At 44.0% G+C, this 22,019-nt stretch overlaps 1 protein-coding gene across 1 annotated transcript in view; it reads left to right on the top strand.

Annotated features, from left to right (window-relative positions):
• The first annotated feature begins 1,641 nt into the window (after window positions 1-1,641).
• Window positions 1,642-22,019, top strand: part of LOC139263346 (adenylosuccinate synthetase isozyme 1 A-like) — a 66,605-nt gene continuing 46,227 nt past the window's right edge. Inside the window, exons 1-5 of the mRNA XM_070879266.1 lie at window positions 1,642-1,964; window positions 14,789-14,891; window positions 15,855-15,917; window positions 19,825-19,875; window positions 20,076-20,142. Of these exons, the coding sequence (XP_070735367.1) occupies window positions 1,791-1,964; window positions 14,789-14,891; window positions 15,855-15,917; window positions 19,825-19,875; window positions 20,076-20,142 (458 nt within the window). The 5' untranslated portion in view covers window positions 1,642-1,790. The remainder of the gene's footprint in view (window positions 1,965-14,788; window positions 14,892-15,854; window positions 15,918-19,824; window positions 19,876-20,075; window positions 20,143-22,019) is intronic.

The raw sequence follows: 22,019 nt of genomic DNA, 5'->3' as shown, positions 1-22,019 counted from the left end.
TTGTACAGGGCCTTGGTGAGGCCACACCTGGAGTATTGTGTACAGTTTTGGTCTCCTAACCTGAGGAAGGACATTCTTGCTATTGAGGGAGTGCAGCGAAGGTTCACCAGACTGATTCCCGGGATGGCGGGACTGACCTATCAAGAAAGACTGGATCAACTGGGCTTGTATTCACTGGAGTTCAGAAGAATGAGAGGGGACCTCATAGAAACGTTTAAAATTCTGACGGGGTTAGACAGGTTAGATGCAGGAAGAATGTTCCCAATGTTGGGGAAGTCCAGAACCAGGGGACACAGTCTAAGGATAAGGGGTAAGCCATTTAGGACCGAGATGAGGAGGAATTTCTTCAGCCAGAGAGTGGTGAACCTGTGGAATTCTCTACCACAGAAAGTTGTTGAGGCCAATTCACTAAATATATTCAAAAAGGAGTTAGATGAAGTCCTTACTACTAGGGGAATCAAGGGGTATGGTGAGAAAGCAGGAATGGGGTACTGAAGTTGCATGTTCAGCCATGAACTCATTGAATGGCGGTGCAGGCTTGAAGGGCCGAATGGCCTACTCCTGCACCTATTTTCTATGTTTCTATGTTTCTATGAGTGTCGAATCTGTGCCTGGCCGTGAGGATGCTGTTTTGATTTTAGTTGGTCGAGAATTAGTTCAGTCAGCTCATCGTATGTCTTATCCTTGGCCTTTATGGGTGCCAGCAAGTCCCTGACGAGGCGATAGACGTTGGGCCCACAACTGGTCAGCAGTATAGCGTTACGTTTCTCCGCCAATACGTCCATCTCCCCTGCCACAAAATATTGCTCGAGCCTTTCAGTGAAGGCATCCCAATCATCACCCTCTGCGAAGTCTTTTAGTGTGCCAAAGGTAGCCATAATTGTGTGAAAGTCTGTATTCTCGTCGCCAGTTGTTAAGTCTGTAATGTACTTATGAATAACTCCACGAGGCACTGTGTTGTACTCAAACTGTAGTGACCTTGGTCCTTTTATTTGTAACTCCAGAGTGAGGCACAAGCATGGTGGGCAGCCTTTTACACTGGGCCCTGCACACCTATGCAGGTGACCCTCAGGCCTCCTATTGCAGTGCCCTCTGTTGGACCCTAGTCTCCACCAGTTGCACCCTCTAGTGATGCCAGCATAGTGTATATACACAGTGTAAACTTATTGATAGTACATCAGGTAACAAGTCTCCATCTTATGCAACTATACAGTGACTACACAGAGAGTACAACTATAGTCTGCATATATAACAGTATTAAATGGCGGAGCAGGCTCAAGGGGCTTTATGGCCTCTTCCTGCTCTTATTTCTTTTGTACTCTCCGTTTACTTAAATAGAGCATAAAGTTAGGCGGGGTGTAAAAAACTAGCACGCCATCTGGTCAATTTCACCACAGGTGGGTTAGGTTAAACTCCCCTCCCTCTTGGAGTTCCAGGCCAAAGACAGGCAATTCAAGTACCAAGACCTCCAGCAATGCTGATTTTGAGGGCGGGGAACTGCGTCCATACAGACAACTTCTTGCATATCAATATAACGCCTGCTTGCAAGGGGTCGGAGGGTTGAGAACTTTTCATTGGAACAGTGAGACACACCCACTGATAAGTCACTGGCCAAGGGGCATTTCATGGCTGAGGACACAGGCGCCCAACGCTCGAGGAGTCCCAGCGTCAGGCCGAGGAGGAGGAGTGGGCTGTGGTGACGTGTGCCGCAGTCGCGCGCCGGCCCGGGTGCGCGCGGAGCAGAAACGGCGAGCAGTGTACGCTCGGCCTCGGCACGGAGAGAGAGCATCATGAGCGAGTCCAGCCGGCGTAGCAGTGAGCACAGAAATTACACCGGCTGCAAACGGCCCCGAAACGGAGGCAACAAAGTGACCGTGGCCCTGGGTGCGCAGTGGGGAGACGAAGGGAAGGGGAAGGTCATCGACCTGTTGGCGACCGATGCTGACATTGTGTGCAGGTGTCAGGTAGGCAGCACCCGCGTGGGTAAGGACAGGTACCATTGGCGTCTTCCTGCAACTAAACAGAAAGGAGATTAGGAATATGCTGCTGTCTTGTGTTGTGAGAATCTATTCATAAAACTTTTTTAAAAGTTTATAATAAAATTACATATGGCATGTAGCTTCTGTTTCATTTCGGTATTTCACATCTCCGAAGGTATTTTTGCAGTTTGTGTATACGAGCCCTGATCATAGAAATCAGGTCTGACTTGAATCCTTCTACTTATGACACCAGTCTGACTTGAGAGTAGGTCAGACATTGAACACCATCCAGACCAGGGAATGAAATGCAACTTCAAATGTAACTAAAAATAGAATGCTTATTTTGTGTAGTTAAAAAGTGGCCTCTGATTCAAGCAAGGTCGGTCGTCCTCTGACGCAACTGTAACTGATAGTGAAGGCATGAGTTTTAACAATTCTGTGAGCCAACATATGCTGCACGAGAATAAATATCAAAGCTAAATCAAGAATGTCTGTTAATGTTGAGACAATCGATATGGATATATATTCAGTTCAAATAAGATTTTTATTTGAAGTGTGGCGTGATCAAGATAAATCCACGTCGAAGAAAGTAATTTGGCCCGTATTAGTTCACCTATACAGGGAAAAACATAGTCACCCCTTGCAACGGTCTCTTAAATGATTACAAGAACGTTGCCCTACCCAGTATGGTATTTCAAGTATTGCACAGTGCTTGAAGAACTTCCTGTAATCAGTCCTAAGTTTGCCTTTTGCTTGTTTAAACCTAATTCATTTCTCTTACCATACGAATGGATTTTTGTCACCTCAAAACCTTAGCTTGTAGAGTACTTTGCCATTAACGGAAATCACTAGTTTACTAGTACAAGTTTGTTTTTGTGTCAAATGTTTATACATTATCAGTGGGCGTGAGCCATGATTTTCTAATAAAATCATCTTTCCCTTGTTTCAATAAAGGAGAATGTTACTTTAAAGGGAAATGTTTTGTGTAAAATATTTTACAGGTTTTGTTCAAATTGCTGCCTGTAGAATAATCCTTAACTAAACTGCTGTGTTGGGATTATCATCCCATCAGAGAGTATATTTGTATGAGCAGTGGAGCTCAATATCTTTTCTGTTCATATATGTAGCATTGGACTACAATTTGAAAAATGCCAGAATGTACATTGTAGCTTCCAAATGACTTGCAACTGAAAAACATACCAAATATTCCTGGTTCCCCAGCTGTAACTGTAATGTAGAACAATACAAGGTTTATGGGAGAGCTTTGATTCCTTGGCGTGGTTGTCATAAGAGTCAGAATATGAAGATTCTTATTACTTGGGCTGAGCAGAGTATATCATCTTCTTAGACGGTCTTGCTTCCACGCCAAAAAGGGATGAGTTCAATGAGTTCACAGGTGTTTCAATGAAGGACCTAAGATTCAAGAACTGCATATTGAAGGGTTTGAAGATGCACGTGGATTTTTTTTTAACGTTTGGTGGTCGTTGCACAGCAGCCACCACACAGGCTTGACAGAGCTTGGTCTTGGTCCAGTGGCAATGGTTATCCAAGATGACTGGAGACCAGCTCTGCCGCACGGATCTAGTGCGCACACACATCGCAGTGTGGGCTGGCCCGTGCTGCCCCTGGGCCCATGCCTCTTCTGGGCCCTGAACTCCTGCCTCCCCTGGGCCCTGATTACATCTAGTAGACAAGGAGAAGAGAAGCTCTGAGTTATAGAACTCTGCCCTGCATCTTTTGTAAGAACAATCCAAGGAAGAAACAATGATGAAAGTAGAAATTCCCAACTGGAATCACCATAGCAGCAGCTGCTGATGTTGCCATTAACAAATACTAACCAATTTTCTGAGATCAGGCTTTCTGTGAATGAGGATTGGAGTTTAGAAAACAATTAAACACTGAACTAAAAGAAGTATTGAACTAACATTTGCAGACAGCAGACTGTGGGGGTGTAATTATCTAACTTCATGATCAAAGTAAAATCTTGAAGCAATACTGGGCAATCTTAGAGGGAAACTGTCTTCTCAAATCATGATAGGTGATCAAATTAACTGGCTATTCTTTACAAATAAAACAAACATACAAATGTTGAAGTCATTTATTTAAAAAAAAATGAAGAATTATTTAGCAGTTGTCTATAGACTATTTTTCTACTTGACTTTATTGGTCAGGCAGCATTGCTTTGGGAACATTGTATGTTCCACACATTTTTCAGCAGAAATCAGATGTAACAGTCAACTGTATTTTCATCAAGTTTCTGATCCTTTCTGAAATGCCACAACTTTAGGTTCAAATTCTATTTAGACTTAAATCTTCTCCATTGGTCAGACCAATGTGAAAACCAGGTTTGCAATATTTCTAAAATGGAAAATTAGCAGTTCATAAAACCTGCATAACAGTTGAACCTATTACATTTTGTGATAATTATGACATATGATCCTGAATAAGTGTCCATATAAATTTTTCTCTGACCAATTAGCATTATTGAAAGAACAGTCACAAGATGATTTTTACTTGGAAAATTCATCAGTAAGGGACTAAAGTTGGGGTCAGTAGCCTTGCTGCCCTGTTAAGCCCGACGATTGTCCCACTGTAACGTCAAAGATCGACCACTGGGCGGCTGAAGTACCTGCCTAAAGTAAATGCTAGGCCTCTTTCCTATGCAAATTAGGGTCCCAATGACGTAGTGATGCAAGCGCTCTGTTCATGTGTACTGGCATTCTGTTGAGAAAATGGCCATTGTTGGCCCCCTCACCGAGCGAGCACTTACCTGCTGGCGACAGGCATGTTTGGCATCCACAGCTAGCCTGCCAAATTCAAACATGGCTGGGACCCCAAAATCGCGGCCGCATCTTTGCTGCGGAATAGGCAGCTGGCCAGTGCATTTTGCCAGTTGGCCACACAATGCTGTCAACATCAACCCTTGTGGCAAGCAGGATTCTGTCTCCCAGATATAATGGAGTAAAAATGGAAGTCGCTGGAGAATCCTGAGTGGAACACGTCCAAAACCTGCCTAACTCATTGGGAACATCAACAGGTGTTGGGCCCCTAATTAACATATTTAAAGGGCCTAAAGCCTGTTTTAGGCATCCGCTTGGGATGCCTAAAAATTAGGCTGCGAGAATTTAACAGTGGGACCACTACCTGCGCAGATGGAGTGTAAGCTGTCCCACTGCTAAATTGATAAACAGGCACAACGCATAACAATTTCTACCCGAATGTGTGTGTCCAGAATATCCAGAGAACAATTGGATTTGTCGGCAACCAGCTGATTACTATAGATTGGATAGACACCACAACAAGTCACTCCATGCGATTATAAAAGAATGATGTCACTGTTAATGTGTCCATTATCAATATATGTAGTGTTGCACTTGAACAAATGGTTGGCAGATTATTTATGCTGCATTGATGCATGCTTTTGAAGCTTGGGTGTTTTACCATTACAAATTGTAAACATAAATGTACATATTCCAGCCATTATTATTCTGGGTTTTAAAAGTGTACTGTGTTCATTATTAAACAGTGTTTGTCAAACTTTTCTTTTATTTGGAATAGAGAACAGGCTTGTCAACTTTGTCACAACAATAAGATTGAATTACGTGCTAATCATTCATGATCTGATTTACATCAATCATTTCATTGTGCATTTGTAAGCCCAAACATTTTAATAAAGATAGTGCCCCTTTATTATTAAGAAAATTTTGCTCACCAGATTCACGGTCCTTCCCTCACCAATGACTTTCAAGTTGACAAGCTTGTATATAGCCTCCTGAACTGGTGTTAGTGAGTAGTCTCATGGTCTCTGTATGGATTGGAATGATGGAATTTAGAAAGTGCCACATTTATGGAGTCAGAATTAGCTTCATATTTTCAGAGAAACTTTGTTCTAACTCACCTCACAGGTGATGCTCCACCTCACAGTCAACAAGCTCCCCGCTGGAGTGGAACTAAACTACAGAACCAGTGGGAACCTGTTCCAACCTGCGCTGTCTCCAGGCCAAGTCCAAGACCACCCAAACCTCTTGTCGCCGAGCTACAATACGTGGATAATGCCTGTATCTGCGCACATACAGTGGCTGAACTCCAGGACATAGTCGACGTATTTACTGAGGTGTACGAAAGCATAGGCCTTACGCTGAACACCCGTAAGACAAAGGTCCTCCATCAGCCTGTCCTCGCTGCACAGCACTGCCCCCCAGTCATCAAGATCCACGGCGCGGCCGTGGACCACTTCCCATATTTCAGGAGCCTCCAATCAACAAGGGCAGGCATCGACGACGATTTCCAACACCGCTTCCAGTGCAGCCTTCAGCTGCCTGAAGAAAAGAGTGTTTGAAGACCAGGCCCTCAAAACTGGTGGTCTACAGGACTGTAGTAATATCCGCCCTCCTGTATGGCTCAGAGACAAGGGCCATGTACAGTGGACACCTCAAGTCGCTGGAGAAATATCATCAACGATGTCTCCGCAAGATCCTACAAATCCCCATAGGAGGACAGGTGCACCAACATCAGCATCCTCATCCAGGTTAACATCCCCAGCATTGAAGCACTGACCACATTCGATCAACTCCGCTGGGCAGGCTATATAGTTCGCATGCCAGACACAAGACTCCCAAAGCAATTGCTCTACGCGGAGCTCCTTCACGGCAAACGAGGAAAGGTGGGCAGCGGAAACATTACAAGGACACCCTCAAAGCCTCCCTGATAAAGTGCGATATCCCCACTGACACCTGGGAGTCTCTGGCCAAAGACGGCCCTAAGTGGAGGAAGTGCATCAGAGAGGGCGCTGAGCACCTCGAGTCTCATCGCCGAGAGCGTGTAGAAATCAAGCGCAGGCAGCGGAAAGAACGTGCGGCAAACCAATCCCACCCACCCCTTCCCTCAACGACTATCTGTCCCACCTGTGACAGAGTCTCTGGCTCTCATATTGGACTGTTCAGCCACCAAATAACTCACTTTAGGAGTGGAAGCAAGTCTGCCTTGATTCTGAGGGACTGCCTATGATGATGATGAGGATCTATGTAAATGTTTTGTTTTTGACACGCTTATTTTGGATTTGATCTAATGCCTTTTAAGGAAGGGAACCTTCTGCCCTTACCCGATCTGGCCTATATGTGACTCCAGTGCTGCAACACTGTGGTTGACTCTTAAGTGCCCTCTGAAGTGGCCTAACAAGCCACTGAGTTGTATCAAACCTCTTTCTGCGGTTCAAGAAGGTGGCCCTCCGCCACTTTGGGCAACTAGAGGTGGACAATAAATGCCAACCTTGCCAGCATCACCCACATTCTGATAATAAAAACAATATTTTAAACCATTTCTCTGTTTGCCATAATTAGAACAAGATAGGACTATAGTAATCATTGTATGTTACTTGTTGTGTCTTTCACATTTATTTTGCATTCTGTAGACCTTTGCACACCAGGCAAGAGCACTTTACATAGTAACAGTATCATAGTTACAGTTTCAGATAGGAGAAGACCTTGGGTCCATCTTGCCCATCTAACCACAGTATTCCCATGGCGCCTATCTGATAACCCTGAATCCCACGTGTTGATATGTTCCTTCTTGAATCCCATTGGAGTTTCTTGTTCCACCACCGGTGTAAATAGTTCTGTTCCACACACTTGCCACCACTTTTCGTATTTGTTTTTGTTGTCATAAATTTGTAAATATGACCACACCTTTCCTGATAGTTATAACCTTTCAGTTCTGGTAATATATTTGCATTTGTATAGCACCTTACCAGTAAATTGTGCAGTGGAAGCAGAGATATTTAAAACTGTCAAATTGGACCCCACTGGAATAAGTTGACCACAGTATCTTACTTGTCAATCATAGCAAGGTAAAGTACTGACTTTTAAAATTAATAATTACAGCACATTGTTGGTAAATATAATAGATGAGAAATTGTAAGTAGGCAGAAAATGTACAAGAGCTTTGTTTTGTCATTGCTATATGCATGAATGCTATCATGTTTATCACTGATGTATTAGAACATTTTCTGAAGTAGATTTGCATCTATTTTCTGATACACAGATTAGAGGGGCAATTTTAACTCTCCCTGATCGGTGTAGGAACAGTTTAAATTTGAGCAGCTTCATTTCCTGCTTCCTTCCCGTCAATCTGCAATTTTAACACCGATGGTTTTGGTGGCAGATGAATGCAAATCAGCGTCCCATGACGGCCAGCACTCTGGCAACACCCTCCTCCCAGACCTACCTTACTGCCAGGAACTTTTTCATTGGCAGGCAGCCTCTGGGTGTAGCAGAGTGTAGATTATTATTCTGCATTTTTCTCCTTGCATCTAAGGAGTCTCAAAGTGCTTTACAGCCAATGAAATACTTATGAAATGTAGTCACTGTTGTAATGTAGGAAACGTGGCAGCCAATTTGCACACAGCAAGGCCCCAGTAATAAAGTAAACAACCAGATCTTTTTTTTTTAAGGTGTTGGTTGAGAGATAAATATTGGAAGAGCTACCCTGCTCTTCTTCAAATAGTGCCGTGGGATCTTTTACATTCACCTGACAGGGCAGATGGGGCCTTGGTTAAATGTCTCATTCAAAAGACAGCACTTCTGACAGTGCAGAACTCCCTCAGTACTGAACTGAATTGATAGCTATGTCTTCAAGTAGGACTTGAACCCACAACCTTCTGACTCAAGCGAGACTGCTACCACGGAGGCAAGATCAATTTGTTTTGCTTAGTAAAGAGTAGATCCGTCGCCTGCTTGATGCAGCAATGCACTGCAAATTGACTGATGTTGCTTATGTCACCTGGAATGACCCTGAGGCATAGAAATTCAGGTCTATAGCAACCTTCAGAGCCACAGGCAATGCGATATGTGACCTGGTGCAGGGCTGCAATTGGTGTTGCATCAGATTACATAGCTCTGTCACAGCCTCCATGATGAGGCGGAGTTGCCAGAGATACTGCTGCTCCGTTAACTGGAGGAGAGATATTTTGTTCCTGTTGGGGATCCTGTGCCCTCCACTACTAAGCGCCCCTTCCCTCAGCACCTAAAGGTCTTTGTACTCTGACATGCTGCTGTTCTTCCTACTGGTGCTCCAGCCCCAATGGCAAACCAAGCAGTGCACCCATGCTGGCAGAGCAACTTTGTGCATAAGCTCCTGGGCAAATATTGTCCTACATTTCCAAATAACTGCACAATTTTTGAACTCTCATACAAAGCCAGAAGCAGCACACAAAGCCAGAAATGGGCCCAAAAGTCTGCAACCAGTTTAAAATAACACCAGAGATGTACCTGAATGCAGCTAAGGATTCCTTTAAATAACCGTTGCTGTCTCCTTCCTGACTGTTGCCGCCAATGATTTGTGGGTAGCTTTTAGAATGATCGATTACAGCATTCCCAAATTTCAACTTTGCAGAGGGGCTCCAAAAGTAGGCCCAAGAATAACAATCTACAAATATTTATTGGGCCTCTGTTGATTTCAAGTGGATGCCTTGGATGGCTAAGAGTTGCCCGATTCAATGTGGTGTCCTGTACAATTCCAGAACAGTTAAATCACAACGTGAAATTTGGAGGTTTTATGCCAGAAAAACAGGTGGCCGTGAGTTGAATTTCTTCCCCAAAACGTCTATGTAAGTATTTAGCGCTCCCAAAATCACAGCTGAAGTGTCTGTTTCTTCTTTTATTCATTGTTAGTCCTGTTTATGGTCCTGTATGAAAATGCAAATTGTTTGTTCAATGCGCTGTACACATAAGCACTACTATAATTCTTGTTTATCAGGGCAATGTATCTAGTCCAATTCTCCCTTGTTGGATAGCTAAAGGTCAGTTTGGAGTCCTAAGAACATGAGAAGGTCAGTTAAATGTTTCAGTTGTTGGCAGTCACACAAGATCTGATGCTGTGACATAAGTCACTGCAGACATATCAAGATTTCTTTGCATAATGAAAGTGCTTTAAAAACTCATTCAGAAACCCAATCATAATGAATTGTTAGGTTGTAGTTTAGAAGTAAAAATACATTGCAATACTGTCTGCATATTTTGTAAAGCATTTCCTGTCCCAAGTACAATTGTTAGAAAAAGACAGACTACTAGAAACAATACAACTTGATATTAGTGAAGCATGTTTCGAAACCAGTCTGTGTTCTCTGAAATAAATGAATAAGCTTTCCAGAAATGTGAATCAATTTCAGCAAGTCTCACCGAGCATGTGATAAAGCAGCATGTTTTAGACTTCTTGGCCTTGCTGTATTGTACAGATGGAAATACTGAAGCTTACTTCCTCAGCAAGGCATCTGTAATTCGTGCTGCTCTAGTATCACACCAGTGGTATAACTACTGTTCTAGGCACGGGTATGATATACAGATAAAAAATCATTTAGTGCAAACTGCATAGAGCAGTGGATAGAGAAACCTTTTTAGGCAGTTCCCCAGAGTTGAGGATGACTTGCTTCCACATTAAAATGAGTTCTAAGGTGACTGATGAGACCAATGTGGGATCTACAGTCTCTGTCACAGGTGGGGCCGATGGTGGTTGGAGGGACGGGTGGATAGGGTGCTTGATTTGTGGGGATGTTACATTTTTTCAAGGAGGCTTTGAGGGTGTCCTGGAAGCATTTTCTCTGCCCTCCTGGGGCTCACCTGCCATGATGTAGCTTGGAGTAGAGAGAGTGCTTGTTTCGGGAATCTAGTATCGGGCATGCGGACAATGTGGCCCGTCCATCAGAGCTGATCGAGCGTCGCCAATGCCTTGGTGCTGGAATGTTGGCCTGAGAGAACGCTGACTTTGGTGCGCCTATCCTGCCAATTAATTTGCAGGATTTTGCGGAGGAAGCATTGGTGGTACCTCTTCAGTGCTTTGAGGTGCCTACTGTACACTGTCCATATCTCTGAAGCATATAGGAGGGCGGGTATCATTACTGCTCAGTAGACCATGAGCTTGGTGCCTTACTTTGTCAGCAATGAGCTATTCAAGCAGGAGTTCTTGTCCACAATACTTCACCTACCAAGACTTTATTAAATAATACCTTTGTCTACTAACCCACAACTATCTACTCAAAAATACATGATAAACTGTACTGGTATGTACTGAAAATATTAAATAGTAGAAGCACAACATACCAAGGTTGATTTTAACTGGGAGGGAAACCCTCATAGGGAGTTCTACAAAAGCTCCAGGCAATTTTAACTCCTGGGCACTATTTGAATAAAGCAGGACAGTCTCCTACCACCCCCCTCCCGCCCGGCCGATATGGTTCAGCTGTCAGGATTGGTCCTTGCGGGCCTCCAGAATCCAGAAGTTAAAATTCCATAGCGGTGCTGATGATGTCATTAGAATATCCAATACAAAGCCTGCCAGGGATGGGTGGCCCTTCTGTGCCTGTTCTCGGATAGATTCCCAGGGGTACGGGAACAATACATGATCCCACCCCCTGCTTGTCTATACTTGTTATAAAATAACTTTTTCCAAATTTAATTTTTAACTCCAAATTCTTTATCTGTAAATGTAAGTTTGATGTTACAGCTTCACCCTTTTTGAAGTGATATGGTGGTTCAGCACATTGGGGCCTCAACATGCTGTATCACAGATTGATAGCACTTATGAGTCTCATATTAAGTTCCCAAGCTCAGCTGTGCAACTGTAGGAAGTTGTGGAATGAAGACCAGCCATTTCCCTAAAGATGGGGCTAGAAGAAAGCCAGAAATTAAGTAGCCTGTCACTCTGGGCTCATCTCACACACCAGTCACAGGCTGACTTTAGTCAGTGTTGGCTGAAGTGTGGAAGCAGATGTCCATCATGTTGTTTTAACCATAGCAGTAGTGTGGCAGAAATCCAAGAAGGAGAAATTAAAAATACAAAGAAAAAATAAACTTTCTACAGCTAAATAAACTGGAACAGTTAGAAGAACAAATGTAGCAAATAGTTAGAGTTAACAGGACAACATGCAGTGAATATTATAATGCAAAAGTATCCTAAATGAACAAATTTTTATTTGTTTTTGGGATAGAAATATAAAGTAGGTGCAGGAGTAGGCCATTCAGCCCTTCGAGCCTGCACCACCATTCAATATGATCATGGCTGATCATGCAACTTCAGTACCCCATTCCTGCTTTCTCCATACCCCTTGATCCCTTTAGCCGTTGTGATATAGTCTCCGAGCACAGCACACACAGCTCCTAACATGGCAGGCAGCTCTCTCGGAAGCCTCCGGAATCTGCCTGGTTCTGTTTATTATTAACTCTGCAGTTGCAGTACACAATACGTCCACATCCACAATGTGGAGCTACAAACATTACAAGCTTACAGACATTACAGCCATAAGGGCCACAACTAACTCCCTTTTGAATATATCTAACGAACTGGCCTCAACAATTTTCTGTGGTCGAGAATTCCACAGGTTCACAATTCTCTCAGTGAAGAAGTTTCTCCTCATCTCGGTCCTCAATGGCTTACCCCTTATCCTTAGATTGTGACCCCTGATTCTGGACTTCCCCAACATCGGGACCATTCTTCCTGCATCTAACCTGTCCAATCCCGTCAGAATTTTATATGTTTCAATAAGCTCTCCTCTCATTCTTCTAAATTCCAGTGAATATAATCCTAGTCGATCCAGTCTGTCTTCATATGTCAGTTTTGCCATCCCAGGAATCAGTCTGATGAACCTTCGCTGCACTCAATAGCAAGAATGTCCTTCCTCAGATTAGGAGATCAAAACTGCACACAATACTCAAGGTGTGGTCTCACCAAGGCCCTGTACAACTGCAGTAAAACCTCCCTGCTCCTATCCTCAAATCCCCTCACTATGAAGGCCAGCATGCCATTTGCTGCCTTCACTGCCTGCTGTGCCTGCATGCCTACCTTCAATGACTGATGTACCATGACACCCAGGTCTCATTGCACCTCCCCTTTTACTAATCTGTCACCATTCCAATAAAATGCCTTCCTGTTTTTGCCACCAAAGTGGATAACCTCACACTTATCCACATTATACTGCCTCTGCCATGCATTTGCCCATTCACCTAACCTGTCCAAGTCCCCCTGCAGCCTCCTAGCATCCTCCTCTCAGCTCGCACTGCCACCCAGCTTAGTATCATCTGCAAACTTGGAGATATTACATTCAATTCCTTCATCTAAATCATTTAATGTATAATGTAAATAGCTGGGGTCACAGCACTGAACACTGCGGCACCCCACTAGTCACTGCCTGTCATTCTGAAAAGGACCCGTTTATTCCCACTCTTTTTGCTTCCTCTCTGCCAACCCGTTCTCTATCCATGTCAATACATTACCCCCAATACATGTGCCTTAATTTTGCACACCAATCTCTTGTGTGGGACCTTGTCATTAGAGGCAACTTTGGATCATGATGAAAAGATCAAAAAAAGAAATTAAATAAAGCAACAACAAAATAAAAAGCCAACTCGATCTGGATCATATTAAATTTTTGCAATAAACTGAAAAACAATTTAAGTCTGTTATTTGGGTGTAACTAATTTAAAAGTAGCACAGTAGATGTGAATTGTGCAGAATGTTTACTATAGTTTATAGCTCACCGGCACTTTCTCCCAGCTCTACATGCTGTTGACGGCTGCATGCACGAGCAGTAAAAGGAGCGGCGACATCCAGAATCGCTGAGCGTGCGTCATCAATTCGGCATTGCAGCCAATTCATGTCCCGCTCCTGGTAATTAAAATACTTGCTGAGAGCGCAGGCACCGGCAGTTGGCGGAATGAGGTGGACACCATTTTTTCTAAAGCCAGTGCTAACGGCTTCAATTTCTAGGCCAGTGTCTGCTCGTGCTGAATTACAGTGATGCACTAAACTGCTAGTTCTAAACTGCTTGATTCTCTGCTATTCAGTTTGTTAAGTAACTAACTTTGTCCATTAATGATTTGCTGTTCAAACCTGTTCATGTCCCTGACTGCTTCTGCTTATACTTGGATACCAAGCATTTAACTTCATGAAGAGTTGTTCATGCATGACCCATTGTCTGAATTCCTTAATGATTTGGCAAGAAAGGATTGATTAATTTGTTCAGTGGCTTGTGGATATACTAATCAAGGGTTGATCAGGTGATAAATTAAATCCAAACTGGTCAATTCAGCAAGCAAGCTTGGGCATCATTCACTCATAGATCTAAAACTAGACTGTAAAACCCCAGACCATGCCTTGATGAGGGGTAAGTAAGGGTATTAAGGATTCATCTGGTTCCTTAGCATATACTTGTCAGGGTACCAAAACCCAGTGTTCTATTTTTATATATTTTCTTGTCTATCTGTTGATTTTTTTTTTTTCCCCTCTCCCTCCCTCTGGAGAAGTACCTGACTTCTGCTTAACGTCTATTCCTGGTGTAGCATTTGAGATTGAGAACTCATCTTGCAGGGAAGTGTAGACCCAAAGCTGTTTCCTGCTACTGGCCTGGCCAATATTTATCCCCCATTCAACATAACAAAAACAGATTATCTGGTCATTATCACATTGCTGTTTGTGGGAGTTTGCTGCGCGCAAGTTGGCTGCTGCATTTCCCATATTATAACAGTGACTACATTCAAAAAGTAATTCATTGGCTGTAACGTGCTTTGAGACGTCTGGTGATCGTGAAAGGCGTTCTATAAATGCAAGTCTTTCTTTACTCTCTGACGACCCCACCTTCAATGTACAACTGCTTTCAAAATGGCAGCTTTCTGAATAAAATATTTCTCTTTTTTTTTTTATTCACATTATCCGTATATATATTATTTCTTAAGATTACAAATCTACTAATTTTCCAAGTAATACAATTTCACTTTTAAATGTTTTGCTACAAACACTAATTTACAATTGTATATGTCTTGTAGGGTGGAAACAATGCTGGCCACACAGTTGTCGTAGATGGAAAAGAATATGATTTTCACCTTTTCCCAAGTGGTATTATTAACCCTAAAGCTATTTCCTTTATTGGTAAGTAAACTAACTTGGTGGATGTACAGAGTTTAAAAGAAGTGATGGGTAAATGTGTCATTGTCATACAAATCAAAAAGATATTCTGGTTTATCCTTGTTCTGTACCATTAGATAATCACTGCTACAATTCAATTCAGCATCCTTGGTTTAGGGGAAGGAGAATCAGCTAAGGTTTCTGTTCTTGTGATTACTCAGTAACTTCTACTGGAAGGCATTTGGAGACCACTTGGTAAGGCTTGTCTATTATATCCCCTCCTATGGTGGAATAGGCACAAATATTTGCTGTCCACATCAAACATGATGAATGACCACTAGCACAAGTAACGTAAAGGGGATCTGCCATCTGTGGTACAATACTCGAGCATAAATCACTAAGTACTGGAGATGAGAGATCAGTAGCAGAATTGAAGAAGGGAATAAAATAAAAATATCTGCATACCTGCATTATAAAGATGCAATTTAGCATTATGTTTTATGGTTAAAATCACCTGTTGTCCATTAATGAGAATTACTTAACTAGAAATAGCTGTATCCAAGAGTGTCTGAAAGACAATGATGAAGATAATTAGTTGCAGTAAAATCTGAGTCCCAGCTTTCAGGGCTATTGGGACTCTGCAAGGACACAATGCCAGAGGATTTTACTGCAGATCAGCCTGTCAAATTGTTCAAACTGCACCCTATTTGCAGAAATCGTTCAAAATGGAAGTAACCTGTAAAACTGTTCTCAGAGTGAGAGAAACCTGTCATCTTCAAAACCCTTGCGCCCTTAACAGACAGTAAATTTTACAAGAAAAGAATGTTTGGGGCCGTTCTGCAGTAAGGGATGTTACCTCTGTAGCCAAGGATGTTTTAGGGCATTGATTTTAACCTGAAGTTTGAGTATACTTCTGATTTTTTTGAAATTTTAAGCTGTCCTTAATTGCCGTACCTTTAATGCATTACTTATTTTTTTCTACTTTAGGGAATGGTGTTGTAATACATCTGCCTGGCTTGTTTGAAGAAGCTGATAAAAATGAAAAGAAAGGTATTCTGGTTCAGCTATCAAGTATTTTACAATCTTTTTATGAGCACTTTCATTGAGATTAGTAAATACATTAATAAATGTTTAGATCTTTATAGTAGAATGAAGATAGACATTTATATTTTTCTTCTTCTCCATACAATCTTAATTGTTCTTTTTGTTAGTTTCCCTTGTAATTCCCCAGCCAAGAAAACAGTTAGGCTACCTATTCCCAGGCAAATGCCATGATTATTCTCTAATCTGTCACTAGGACATGTGCGAGAGCAGTCTAAGGTGACTAGAATCATAGAATGATACAGCACAGGAGGAGGCCATTCAGCAAATCGTGCTTGTGCTGGCTCTTTGAAAAAGCTATCCAATTAGTCCTACACCCGTGCTCTTTCCCCATAGCTCTGCAAAATGTTCCTTTTCACTACTTATCCAATTCCTTTTTGAAGGTTGCTATTGAATCTGCTTCCATCACCCTTTCGGGCAGTGCATTCCAGATCATCATAACTTGCTGTGTTTAAAATAAATAAATACATTTTTTTAAATCCTCATTTACCCTATTAAAACCCCTCATGATTTTGAACACCTCTATCAAATCTCTTAACCTTTTCTGCTCAAAGGAGAACGACCCCAGCTTCTCCAGTCTTTCCATGTATCTGATATCCTTCGGTACCATTCTTGGGGCCTAACCAATGTTTAGAATGGTTACAGCACGGAAGGCGGCCATTTGTCCCGCCGAGCCCCATGACGGGAAGTTATAAAGGTTCAGCATAACTTCCTTGCTTTTGTACTCCATGCCTCTATTTATAAAGCCAAGGATCCTGTATGCTTTTTTAACAGCCTTCTGAACTTCTCCGGCCACCTTCAAAGATTGGTGTACATACACCACTAGGTCGCTCTCTGTTCCTGCACCTACTTTAAAATTGTACCATTTACTTTATATTGCCTCTTCTCATTCTTTCTACCAAAATGTATTATTTCACACTACAAGCTTTGAAATTATGACCTGTATACGTAATTCCAGGTCATTCATGTCTATCAAAAAGAGCAGTAGTCCTAATACCGATCCCTGGGAAACACCACTGTATACCTTTCTCCAGTCTGAAAAACAACTGTTCACCACTACTGTCTGCTTTCTTAGCCAATTTTGTATCCATGCTGTCACTGTCCCTATAATCACATGGGTTTCAATTTTGCTATCAAATCTATTATGTGATACTTTATCAAATGCCATTGAACATCAATCGTATTACCCTCATCAATCGTACTACCCTCATCAACCCTCTCTGTTACTTCATCAAAGAACTCAATCAAGTTAGTCAAACATGATTGGTCTTTAACAAATCCATGCTGGCTTTCATTTAGTAACCAAATTAATTTTGGCATGGTTATTGTGTCTCAAAGTTTTTCCACCACCAATGTTAGGTCACTGATCAATGAATGCCTCTTCAAAAGCCATCTTCTACCAAGTGCATAACTAGCATCACACACTGCTCAATTCACAACTCCCCCTCCTTACCTCGCCCCGTCACTCACCTGCCAACAATTTGTACCAATCGTGAGGCACATCTCCCATTCCTAGCTTCAGCTCAGCCACTTGGGGGAGATGATGGAGGCCATCCTTGGCAGGACAATGGCCGAGCCCTTTGTCAGCGGTGGAGCTGAAAGGATACAAGATGCTGGTATCCTCATATGCTGTCCTCCTTCTCGCATGCACCTCTTGCTTTCCTGCCCTCCACTCACCACAACTATACCCTTGTGCCTTCCTCATTCCACGCACCCAAGAAATGCAGCCTACCCAGCCAGTGGGTGACCAAGAAGAGGCAGAGCTGAGTGAAAAAGAACAAGAAGATTATTGGTTTGACACTTTGCTTTGTGATGGCATTTATTTCAGCATCGTGGCCAAAAGGACGCTGTGATGATTCGTAACAGAGGGAAAGGAAGGTGTGGGACTAATGTTGAAAGGGGAATTGGGGTTGTGGTCACTGAGACCGTAGGCGAATGATTCCATCCCGGATATCCTAGTCACAAAGGGGCAGTCTGGGTTGCATACTTCTGTCTGATTCTTCCTCTTCTGATTCCTCCTCTTCGGCTTTCTCCTCTTGTGTCTTCCTCCCTGTACAAGTGGATGCTATAAATCTGAAATGCCAGCATAAAATGCAGGAAATACTCAGCAACTCAGGCAGCATCTCGACCTGAGACATGGTGGGGGGGGGGGGGCGATTTTCATCAGGCCTCTGCCCACCCAAAGTGCCGTCAATGGCCGTTGAGGTACCGGACGGTACTTTGAACAGGATATTCATCGCCCAGGTTCCTTGAAGGTCGGTGGGTGGCACACTGCCAATCTGGGCGGCAGCGGGCGGGAAGTCTCATTCTCGGCGGCAGAGGCGCATGTCACCCAAGGATGGAGTCGGGCCCATGGAGGCTCGAAGACCTGAAAAAAATCTTAGTTTAAAAAATGTTTTTACTGTTATCAGAAGACCTTTCAGGTCTTGCCATGCAGGTAAGTCGCTGTTAAAAAATGTTTTTGAAATGTTCACTTACCTTTTTTTCAGGTTTTTCAGACTTGCCGTTGGGGACAGACCAGCCTCCTTGCAGTGATCCACCCCCATTCTGCCAACGAGTCCTGCCCACAGGAATATGGGAGCTCGGTGGGCGGGAGATCAGTTGCCCCACTCGGCTGTCCGCTGACGTCAGCAGGTGGTTCCCGGCGGCTCTCCCCTCCTGCCTGCTGCAGCCTGCTCCAGGCCACCTCCAAAGTGGCACTGGGCAGATCTTCAGGAGGAATGTTGACGGCAGTGGGCGACAATCAGCGGCAGCAGGCCGTGAGGTAATGAATTTCGGCCCCTTGAACTCTCTCTCGCTCTCTCTCCAAATCAAACTTAACCACTTGTTTTCTGTTTCGACGAGGATACCTTTGCTCTTGAACAGAACTTTCCAAACTTGGTGTTGAACTTACTCATTATTGGCTGAGCCTGAGGAGAGTTTTTTTTCCCCAAGTGTAGCCTTCTGAACAAAATTGCGGCCCATTATCAGACACTATTTCTTCTGGGAGGCCAAATGAAGAAACAATCTTCGCAAATTGTCTAGTGTTTTACTCTACCCACATCGAATGGCTATCAATCACAATGAACAATTGTTTTCCTTCTAGCTCAGCAAAATCTATGTGTAACCTTTGCCACAACCTGGAAGGCCATTTCCATGGCTGTAATGGTACTGATGGTGGTTTCTTGCTTACCGATTGACATGTTGTACACTGACTAATGAAGCCGTAGTAATTTATTTCCAGAGTGTTTATCATAATCAGCTCCTTGACCTGGTGGTCTATTACAAGTATCAATACTCAGTCATTGGCCAAGAGAATGCATATTCGGAATTGTATCATTTCCCTTCCTATTTCTGAGTTGTATTCATAATGAAAGACACGGGCAGCAGGTGCATGGGAACACCATCACCTCCAAGTTCCCCACCAAGTCACACACCATCCTGACTTGGAAATATATCGCCGTTCCTTCATCGTCACTGGATCAAAATCCTGGAACTCCCTCCCTAACAGCACTGTGGGAGTACCTTTACCACAAGGTCTGCAACGGTTCAAGAAGGCGGCTCATCACCACCACCTTCTCAAGGCAATTAGGGATGGGCAATAAATGTTGGCCTTGCCAGCAATGCCCACATCCCAGGAATGATTTTGTTTTGTAAATCTTTGAAAACATTATAACCAGGACAAATTTCCCAGTTCTGGCCAAACCGCTGCTTCTATTATAGCTACCATGGCTGTGAAATTCCTTCGAGCTGCTCCAATCTCAGCTGGCTTTACCTCAGCAGTTTGGGAACTGCTCTGAGGAATTTACCGACCTATGATTTCTTCTAACTCTCCAATTTTGTTTTGATCTCCTTTGCTAATATGTATTTTTATTAGGATTAAAAGAGTGGGAGAAGAGGCTGATCATTTCAGACAGAGCACACTTGGGTAAGTGATGGAAAAGCTGTTCAGCATCATTTTAAAATCTGGTTCGTTTAAAAGTGTCAAACTTTGAATTTATTGCCACCAATTGGTGCAGATTTTTGCTTTAATGTTTTCTCTCAGGCTAAATTTAAGAAAAACAGAAAATGCACCTGCAATGTGGCATATGTTTTAAACTCAACATATTTTTCTATTTAATTTGACAGTGTTTGATTTTCATCAAACTGTTGATGGACTCCAAGAAATTCAGCGACAAGAGCAAGAGGGAAAAAAGTAAATATGCTCATCAGTGCTAAATAAGTGCTGCAACAGGATATTAGAAGTTAGAACAAGTTAATGGGCCCAAGTTTCCACATGATTTGCGCCTGATTTTTAGGAGCAACTGATGGAGAACGGACTATCTTAGAAATCGCAATTCTCCACTTTTTTTTCTGCAGTTCTAGTCCGGTAGAACAGTTCTACTTTGGAACAGAATTTTTTCTTCAAAAGGAGGCGTGTCCGGCCACTGACGCCTGATTTGAAAGTTTCCACAGTGAAAATGTACTCCAAACTAAAGTAGAATGGAGCAAGTGAAGATTTTTGTAGAACTGAAAAAACCTGTTCTACACATTAAAAAATCAGGCGCAGGTTACAAATTAGGCGCCCAGAATGAGGTGGGGGGGGGGGGGGGTGGGGAAGGGAAGTCATTAAATTCTATAATAAATCCTTATTTATACTTATACAAATATTATACAAATAAATCCAACCTGAATAAACATTTATAAGCAAAGAAAAGATTAAATCTTCTCTCCTGTGTGAAAGTGCTTCAGGCAGGCCTTTCGGGACCGAAGGCTGAACGGGCCGTACCCAGCACCAGATTTACAGGTAGGTGGTGTTGGGTTGGGTCGAGGGAGAAAGAGGAGAGGGAGAAAGAGAGTGAGAGAGGGAGGGGGGGAGATCAGGTCGGATCCAGTCCGGGAGCGGGGGTCGGGGCGGGAGCCCGGGTCGGGCCCAGTCGGGGAGCGGGAATAGGAGCGCGGGTCGGGTCGAGGCGGGGAGCGCGGGTCGGGTCGGGTTCAGTCGGGGAGGCGCGGGTCGGGGGGGGGCGGGGAGCGGGAACAGGAGCGCGGGTCGGGTCAGTCGGGGGGGGGCACGGGTGTCGGGTCTGGTCCGGAGGCAGGGGGGGGCGGGGAGCGGGTGTCTGGTCTGGTCCGGAGGCAGTGGGGTGGGGGGAGTGGTTGTCGGGTCTGGTCCGGAGGCAGGGGGGGGCGGGGAGCGGGTGTCTGGTCTGGTCCGGAGGCAGTGGGGTGGGGGGAGCGGGTGTCTGGTCTGGTCCGGAGGCAGGGGGGTGGGGGGAGTGGTTGTCGGGTCTGGTCCGGAGGCAGGGGGGGTGGGGAGCGGGTGTCTGGTCTGGTCCGAAGGCAGGGCGGGGGCGGGGAGCGAGTGTCGTGTCTGGTCGGGGGGGAGGGGGAAGCAGGAGCTGGCCGTGGGATGAGCCTTTTTCACGCAGCCCCAGTGAGGCCATTGGGCCAGGGCTTGGGGCTGCGTGCTTCGGGCCCCTCCCACACAGTTCGGCGCCTGGAGCGACTGCACTTGCGTGCCCACTGTAGCGCGCATGTGCAGAGGTCCCGGCACTGTTTTCAGCGCCGGGACCTGGCTCCGTCCCCCCACAGCTCGTGCTGGCTGCGCCGAGGGCCAGAGGACCTGCAAGTAGGTGGAGAATACCGAGGATTTTTTTTAGGCGCACTTTGTGGCGCGAAAAACGGCGTCCAGGTCGGGACTGCGTTGTTCTAGGCGCGTGTGGAAACTTGGGCCAAATGAGTGGTACCAAGAGTCTCTCCTAAACTACATTTACTTTTATAGGATTGCTTCTGATGTTAAAAGCACTATCCGAGTCAACCTGGTAATTATAATGATGGCAATGCTGTGTGTGGTATCAAAATTCCCCTTGAGAGGGGGCTTTCCTAGGTATTTCTGACCACTGGGAATTTCTAGCAGCAAGTATAAATAGTGGCCACCAATGGCTTTAAGATAATGTCTGTGATTTTAGATTTGATGTAGGCAGACTGATTTCTCAGCCCATCTATAAAGGCTAGCAATCAGTAATGTGCTTTCAGCAATACTAGTCTGTACAGACTTACTCATGACTTTAGGAACGATCTGTGTCCTGA

The sequence above is a fragment of the Pristiophorus japonicus genome, chromosome 4, assembly GCF_044704955.1.
Source record: "Pristiophorus japonicus isolate sPriJap1 chromosome 4, sPriJap1.hap1, whole genome shotgun sequence".
NCBI lineage: Eukaryota > Metazoa > Chordata > Chondrichthyes > Pristiophoridae > Pristiophorus > Pristiophorus japonicus.
This window is presented reverse-complemented; position numbering and strand designations above follow the sequence as displayed.